Here is an 8,351-nt window from a genome sequence, read left to right as displayed (position 1 = left end):
AAAGAGATATAACCTGATGCGCATGCTTTCTAAAGCACGGGATCGATTCGTTGGGACCGAAGGCTGGCTTCTAATGGGCCGTTCGGTCGATCGCTGGGCCACTTTGTTTTTTTTTCTTTTTTTATCTGTTTCTTTTATAAAAAGAAGTTTCATAGCTTCAATTTAAGTAAAATAAATTTCTATAAATTGTAAAATTATTTATTTCAGTATAGGATAATACGATGACTTAAATTTCACAAGTTATTTTTCTTATATCGTTATATTACAATTATACCATTATGGTTATATGAGATAGTTTCAACATGCGCATAATAAATAAATTTCTATTTTAAAAAAATAGTGTTTTAGAACAATACAAAACCTTTTTAATATCCATTAGTAAAAATTATATGCACTTGTCCTTTAGGGCTATTTGGGCAATATTTTGCAACTAGAATTTTCTAGGGTTTTGTTTTCTTAAATAAAAATCCGTTGAGGATTTGAAAATCTTGAAAGTCAAAATATGTTTGATTTTAAAAATACTTTGAGACCAAAATTCTTTGAAAACACCATTTTGGAAATTACTTTTAAATAACTTCAAAAAGTTTTAATTCCTTGTGAATTTTCAATCAAGTTCAAACAATCAAGCATTAAATTTATTTTTATTTCACACTCCAAAATTTAGAAAATTTCGGGATGTGACATTGGGGTTCCCAACGGTGTGCTCTGCACTCATCATAGCATCGTCGTCAGGAGCAACTCAAGACATGGATCCGTCATGAACATCCATAGGAAGAAGATTGAGCTAGACCCTAGACATAAGATGTCCCATGTGTTATCGCATGAATGAGGATGGTGGGCATCTGTTTTTGAAGCGTAAGAGTGTTAAACAGGTGTGGAGGGCAATGCAACTTGAAGATGTCTGTCTCTCTCTCTCTCTCTCCTTGAGGCAATTGAACCGATGGAAGTACTGCAACAAATCCTAGGACTGTACAGGCAGCGAAGTAACGCGGTCTTCCTATTGCTATGGGACTGGTGGACAACAAGGAACAAGGCTAATGCGGGAGAGTTGGTGCGATCGATGGACCAGGTCTGCCACATCATTCAAAAACATTGGTGTGAGTTCGATACGGGAGGAGAGAAGGGTTTGTCCGCGACGCTAATGACCAGAATTGCTGACCGCTCAAGCTCAGGGCGTGGCAAAAGCCGAGAGAGAATTTTACCAAGGTAAATTTCGACGCTGCCTTCCACCTTTCAACTGAAGCTGGAGCTTGCGACTTTGTGGCGCGAACAAACGAGGGAGAGTTTATAGCAGCAGCAGTATGGAAACTGAGACACATGCAGGACACTATGCAAGCTGAAGCGAAAGCATGTGTAGCGGCAATAGAAGGTGCTGCAGCACTTGGCCTGCACAGGGTTATCTTTGAGTCAGATTCACAGGTTTTGGTGAATGCGCTGAACTCTTCAAGTCATGATCTGTCGACGATCGGAGTGCTTCTCCGTGAAATGAGAAGTAATTGTATGAAGGATTTCGATAGCTTTGAGTTTTCGTTTTCTGTCCGGAGTTGTAATAAGGTATCCCATAGTCTGGCTAAGCATGGCCTTGAGATAGAAGACGAGTTTGTTGGGTGGGCGGACAATCCGCCTCAGGTTGTATCGGAGTTGGTGGCCTGCGCCCTCTGGTTAATGAATTACCATTTTCCCGTAAAAAAAGAACGGATGGAGTATTTTTTTTTTGTAGGGCGTGAGATTTATCTTCTTGATCCGTTGATAGTCGCCAGCGGGTAACAAACCCCCATCAGATCCAAGGATTTAAGGGATTTAAACAGCCTCCGCGTCGTTTACGCCGGTGCATGCAGCATGCAGCACAGCCACAGATCGAGTCCTCGTCTCGTGGACTAAACCCGCCGCGGCCATCGCGCATATAAATCCGCCCCTAGCCCCATCCCTCAGTCCGCCTGCTACCATAATCTCCGCACCACATCGCCAGCGATAGAGGATCGATCCATGGCGGCCGCGAGAGCCAGCGGCGTGAGATCCATGGCTTCCCTCGGCTTCGTCGGCTTCCTCCTCTGCGCGCTGCTGCTCATCCAGCAGCCCTCCCCCGCCAACGCCGCCGAGAAGCGGTCTTACGTCGTGTACCTCGGGGAGCACTCGCACGGCTCGCAGCTGCACGACCTCGCCGCCGTCGACCTGGCGGCGCTCGAGGAGAAGGCCACCAACTCGCACTACGACCTCCTCGCCACCGTCCTCGGAGAGTAAGCTAGCGACCGCGCCGCGCGCCGCTGTTTCTTGAACTGTGTAGAAGATGCATGCATACGTGATGGATCCGAATATGACCGGTTTGTTTTCGTTGTCGCAATGTAGCAAGGCGAAGGCGCAGGACGCGATCTTCTACTCGTACACCAAGCACATCAACGGCTTCGCCGCTAACCTCGACGCGGAGGAAGCCGCCGAGATCGCCAGTGAGGAGCCTCCTCCAGGCCGCTTCGTGTCTTTGTTTTCTTCTCGAACGTCTCCGATTAACGGCTTGTCGTCGTGAACTATTCCGCAGGGTTGCCTGAGGTGTTGTCGGTGTTCCGGAACAAAGCGTACAAGCTGCATACGACACGGTCGTGGCAGTTCCTCGGGCTGGCCGGTCCAGGCGGTGTCCCGCGCGGAGCGTCATGGCGGAAGGCTAAGTTCGGCGAGGGTGTCATCATCGGCAACATCGACACTGGTACTTAATTATGCATACGGTTTTTACATATAAATCTGGTTGAGCTAATCTGCCAAGAAATATTTTGAAAAGCAATGTAGCATTTTTTCTGAGGGAATTTTGAATTGTACTGTATAGTCACTACATTGGCAAGCTTTTTCGTGTTTCCTTCCCAAATCGAGAATATACTATTCCACAGCGACTCTCTCCGTTTGAAAATGAGCGGAAATAAGTGTCATAAATTTATCTATGTAGATCTAGATTAATATACACACATATCTCCAAACAGAGAAAGCACACATGTAAGGCAATATTTCATAATTTAATTACTTATATCCCGGCATTGCTAGCTATGCATCATGCATGGAACGTGTTCTGTTCGATCATACGACTGGTCAAAAAACAATTTATTAGCCACTCCTTGACATATGGGTAATTATAAACCTAAACACGTTTAACCCAACACGTGGTTTTACAATCTAATTTGCACTTCCTCCAAATGGTTGGCAAACATGCATACAGGAGGGTAAGCAGGCTGGTCACACGGTGCTGCTGACCTTTTCCTAGAGCCAGTAATATAGGACCACCCCGTGATTCCGTAGTGGCTTCCTGTATGCACATGTAACCATTCTAGATGCTATCCTACCCTCCATTGCATTCCTACTTACTTTCTCGACATGCATGCTTGTGACGATTCAGAAGCAGCCAAAGGGTTGGGCATGACCTAACATGAGCAAATCGACTAGGGATTCAGGTTCCCTTTTGGAATGTTGGAACTTACCATATCCTTTCTTGACGATATGTATTTTTTCATGAAATTCTTGCGATCCAAAAAGGCAATTGAGAATCTTTTTGGTTAACATTTAGTATTACCCTTTGGAGTACTGAAGTAGTTTTTGATATATTTGTTTCCTTTGGAGTCTGTTGTTCTAATTGAGTTGGAATACAACCATGATGCTGATATGTACTCTTGTTCTATATGGATGTGAAGGTGTGTGGCCAGAATCAGAGAGCTTTCGGGATCATGGGCTGGGACCAGTCCCCAAGAATTGGAAAGGAACTTGCGAGAAAGGCCAAGATGATACGTTCCACTGCAACGGGTAACCTAACGAACTCAAGTTTTATATGTAATACATACATTCTTTTGCTAACTAGCCAAATAACTATGTTCATTTATAGAGAAATGCATGTGTCTCTTTCAGATCCTTGGTAGGAGTATGTAGATACGTAGCATATGTTTGATCCATTTGATGCCAAAAGTTGATGTGCTTTTGCATAGTGTAGCACTAGAACTGAGACCACCACAATGCATATATGGGCTGTGGGAAATTGAGACCACCACTAGCTGATGTATAGGATCTACTAGTGGCAATGATAGATAGATATGCATGCTTTGACTGCATGATGTCTATCTTGAATACGAGGCCCCACTCGATAGTAACACAATACCGACTGATCGATGGTATCCCCCAGTTCCAACTGTAGGCTTCAGGAAATGGCACTGTCAGAGAAAGAAAAAAAAAGTTGAACGCCTTTATCTGAACCATCGTAGCAAGCTGAAAACAGTCTCGTCTGCTAATCTAAATTTAGACAAGTAGTGACTGGTGCCCGTGTGCATCTAAACATAGAAAATAAGAATGGATGATAAATCTTCTCACTGATGTAAGGTAATTACAGTTGGCATTCTCCATATTTCTTTACCAAGATCTATAGAAGATACTTTGATAGTTCTTTATTGGTACTTACTTTGATAATTCTTTATTTTATTTTATTTTATGTGAACCTACGATTGAGCACCATTGTAGTACACCGTGTACCCACTAATGTTTAGTGTCATTACGATTGTAGTACTGGCAAAAAAACTTGTGTAACAGCATTATACAATCTCATGTGAAAAAACACAAGGAAATAAATATAGTATGAGGCCCACAAAAAAGAGATAGTAAGAAATATATTGGAAAATAAAATGAAAAATCCTACTGTTACATGGCCATCCACACAAGCTTGCTGACCCAAGCGATGGTGGACCGAGGGGAATGGGTCCGAGGTAGCCAAGTCTATTGCCGGTCGGTCTCCGGCGAGCCAGATTCCTCGCCGACGAGCAATGTGGCAGCGAAATCGGTGGTCCATTTAAGATTAGTAAGTTGCGGAATCTGGATGCTACATCGGTATTTTTCACATGCTAGAAATTATCACGCATTTTGCTACAAACCCAAAGCGAGATGCTACAATGTTGCTTCAATGCTGCCAATGTTTTGGTGAGCAGCTGCAATACGTGTGTTGACTTTTATACAGTGATTATTCTGTGATGAATGGGAATTTGCTGCGACCAGTAGTGATTTTGCTGCATACTCTTACTTATTTGTTGGATAAGTGTTTTCGAAATGCTATCATGATTTTTGTACGGTGGAGAGGTAGGGGTTGGAATATTCCCAAGTCTAAAATTTCTTATATTTTCCCGAACGGCGAAACATACCAACTTATAAGACTGTAAAACACAACTTTAGTACTACCACACCCTGAGTTAGAAAACCCTTCCTCCTTTGTTTCATCTACTAATTAACATATATACTGTATGTATGTAGTGTATTTTGTTGCAGTGTTTTTTCAGTTAAGTCTACTGACTTTGAAGTGCAAACGGAGTAAGTATATAGTATCATCCATGATTCTCAAACATATGCAGCTCAACAACAGTACATAGTATTATTGATATATACAGTATTTTATCTGTTTAAATGTACTCCGTAAGCATGAGCTTATATACTATTAAAGAACCATTCAATCAATATATGTTACAAACATATATACAAATATGTACACGACAAATATTTCCTTTTTAACTTATATTTGGCGACCACGCAGGAAGCTGATCGGGGCGCGCTACTTCAACAAGGGTTATGCGTCGGAGGGACTTAACACCAATGCCACCGAGTTCAACACGCCCCGAGACAGCGAGGGTCATGGCACGCACACGCTGTCCACTGCCGGCGGCTCACCGGTGCCTGGCGCGAGCGTGTTGGGCTTTGGCAACGGCACGGCCACGGGTGGCTCTCCCCGCGCGCTAGTGGCCGCCTACCGCGTGTGCTATAAGCCGGTAAACGGAAGCTCCTGCTTCGAGGCGGACATCCTCGCCGGGTTCGATGCTGCCATCCACGACGGCGTGCACATTCTCTCCGTCTCCCTCGGCAACGACGGTGAGGCGTATGACTACTTCGACGACGCCATCTCCATCGGTTCTTTCCATGCCGTCCGCCGCGGCATCACAGTCGTCTGCTCTGCGGGAAACTCAGGACCCAAGCCCAGCTCCATCTCCAACGTTGCGCCTTGGATCTTCAACGTGGGCGCCAGCACTATGGACCGCGAGTTTCTGGCTTACGTCGTCTTCAACGGCACAAGGACCAAGGCATGTTTCGTCGTATATCAAATCCACTAGATTAAATAAAATATACGTTCGATTATTCGCTTTGGTAATTAATTAGAGTAACTTTTATTTTGTTTCGATCAATGCCAGGGGCAGAGCCTTTCTGAGAAGGTGCTCAAGGGGAAGAAATTTTACCCATTGATCGATTCCGCTCAAGCTGCAGCGCCAGGCCGATCCCAAGATGAGGCGTACGTTTCAATCTCTCTATAGATTATTAATCTGCAGGACGACTAATCAGTGTGAAATCATATGGATGATTATTACTACATAATGATGATGGAGATGGATGTGCGTGCAAGCGCAGGCAGATTTGCTTGCCGGGGTCTCTGGACCCGAAGAAGGTGAAGGGGAAGATCGTGGTGTGCCTGCGAGGGACGAACGCGCGTGTGGCGAAGGGCGTGACGGTGCTCCAAGCAGGCGGCGTCGGGATGGTGCTCGCCAACGACGCCAGTTCCGGCAACGATGTTATCGCCGATGCGCACTTGCTCCCGGCCACACACATCAGTTACCGCGACGGCCTGCTCCTGTACTCCTATCTCAAGTCCACCAAGTAAGCCAGCCAAACAATTAATCTTAACTATAAACTATGTTTTTCATTTTGCCGGTTGCAATGCACATTAATTATTATTACTCCCTTCAATTTATAATAAATGTTGCTGATTTAATACGTAGTTCTATGGTTCAGAGAGATAGAGAGTACTTGTATAAGTAATTGACCTGTTTTTTTTTTGCGATGAAGGTCTCCTACTGCGTACGTTGAGAAGCCGGTGACAACCCTATGGACGAAGCCGGCACCGTTCATGGCCGCCTTCTCCTCACAAGGGCCCAGCCCTGTCACCCCGGAGATCCTGAAGCCTGACATCACCGCGCCGGGGGTGGGCGTGATCGCGGCGTTCACGCGTGCCATGGGCCCCACGGAACTCACCATGGACGCTCGCCGTGTTGCCTTCACAACCATGTCTGGGACGTCCATGTCGTGCCCACACGTGTCTGGCATCGCAGGGCTCATCAAGGCACTCCACCCGGACTGGAGCCCCGCTGCGATCAGGTCAGCGATGATGACGACTGCGATCGACGTGGACAACATGGGCCACCCCATCCTGAACTCGTCCCTGGCGTCAGCGGGGCCCTTCAGCTATGGTGCCGGCCACGTCTGGCCCAGCCGCTCCATGAACCCGGGCCTAGTCTACGACCTAGGCCCTGACGACTACCTCGGCTTCCTCTGTGCGCTTCGGTACAACGCCACTGTCATGACCATGTTCAATGGCGTGCCATACAAGTGCCCGGAGAAGGCCCCCAAGATCCAGGACCTCAACTACCCGTCCATCGCCGTCGTCAACCTCACAGCCGCTGGCACAACGGTCAAGCGCACAGTGAAGAACGTAGGCTGGCCAGGCAAGTACAAGGCGGTTGTCCGTGAGCCGGCCGGCATACGTGTGTCGGTGAGCCCCGATGTGTTGGAATTCGGAAAGAAGGCAGAGGAGAAGACGTTCCAGGTGAAGTTTGAAATCAAGAACTCCAAACTAGCAAAGGACTACACGTTTGGCTCTCTCGTATGGAGCAACGGGAAGCAGTTCGTCAAGAGCACCCTAGTTGTCCAGACGGCGGCATGAAGAGTGTAGAATCGACTGTTATTGTTTCGGTTAGTTTAGGAACTACATATCTGTAGAGAAACAGACATGTGTTTAGGCCTCCGGAATGATAATCAAGTGAAGGACAATAAGCTGGTTAGTTGTTATCCGCATTCAACCACCCGTGTCTTCTACAGTAGATATTTTGCCTGTCATACGGTCCTACTACTTTACAGTGACCCACTAGTAAAAAATAGGTATTTTGTCAGGCTCCTTTAGGTCCGGTCGTATTCTAGGCCGGGACTAAAGACCTGGCCACGTCATTCCAAATCCGCCCAAGCGTATGGCACCCATTGGTTCCGGTTTGGTAGGACCCATTTATCTCGGTTTGAGATACAAACCGGGACTAAAGAGATATGTGGCCCGCTGTGCCTGCTGGCACCCCTTTAGTTCTGGCTGGTGACACGAGTCGGGATTGAAGTCAAACCGTTCGTTTCCGCGCGAAGCCGATTGTCGTCGCCATTACTAGCGCGGAAATCGATCATCACACGCCGGCCACGGGAATTTGCATCCCTTGCGCCGACGGCCGGCCATGGGAATTGATCACCCGGTTGCTGGCATATTTATCTTCACCTCCCTCACCTTTATATGCTTCACATCTACTCCGTTTGTCACATCTCTT

The 8,351-nt window shown here is 46.4% G+C and overlaps 1 protein-coding gene across 1 annotated transcript; it reads left to right on the top strand.

Moving 5' to 3' along the window:
- The first annotated feature begins 1,847 nt into the window (after window positions 1-1,847).
- LOC124691948 (subtilisin-like protease SBT5.3) lies at window positions 1,848-7,842 on the top strand. Its single transcript, XM_047225236.1, has 8 exons — window positions 1,848-2,237; window positions 2,347-2,444; window positions 2,534-2,698; window positions 3,669-3,777; window positions 5,540-6,080; window positions 6,189-6,286; window positions 6,403-6,648; window positions 6,838-7,842. The coding sequence occupies exons 1-8, from the start codon at window positions 1,987-1,989 to the stop codon at window positions 7,709-7,711; spliced, it is 2,382 nt and encodes a 793-aa protein (XP_047081192.1). The 5' UTR covers window positions 1,848-1,986; the 3' UTR covers window positions 7,712-7,842.
- Window positions 7,843-8,351: the final 509 nt, after the last annotated feature.

This window comes from Lolium rigidum, chromosome 2 (assembly GCF_022539505.1).
Source record: "Lolium rigidum isolate FL_2022 chromosome 2, APGP_CSIRO_Lrig_0.1, whole genome shotgun sequence".
Taxonomy (NCBI): Eukaryota; Viridiplantae; Streptophyta; class Magnoliopsida; order Poales; family Poaceae; genus Lolium; species Lolium rigidum.
Note: the sequence above shows the minus strand (reverse complement) of the source record. Positions and strands in the feature narration are given on the sequence as shown.

Excerpts from the sequence above, each read along its gene's own strand:
- LOC124691948 (XM_047225236.1), top strand. The coding sequence starts at position 1,987 with ATGGCGGCCGCGAGAGCCAGCGGCGTGAGATCCATGGCTTCCCTCGGC. Across the intron at positions 6,081-6,188 it reads TCAACGGCACAAGGACCAAG|GGGCAGAGCCTTTCTGAGAA; the intron begins GCATGTTTCGTC and ends GATCAATGCCAG. Across the intron at positions 6,649-6,837 it reads TCCTATCTCAAGTCCACCAA|GTCTCCTACTGCGTACGTTG; the intron begins GTAAGCCAGCCA and ends TTTGCGATGAAG.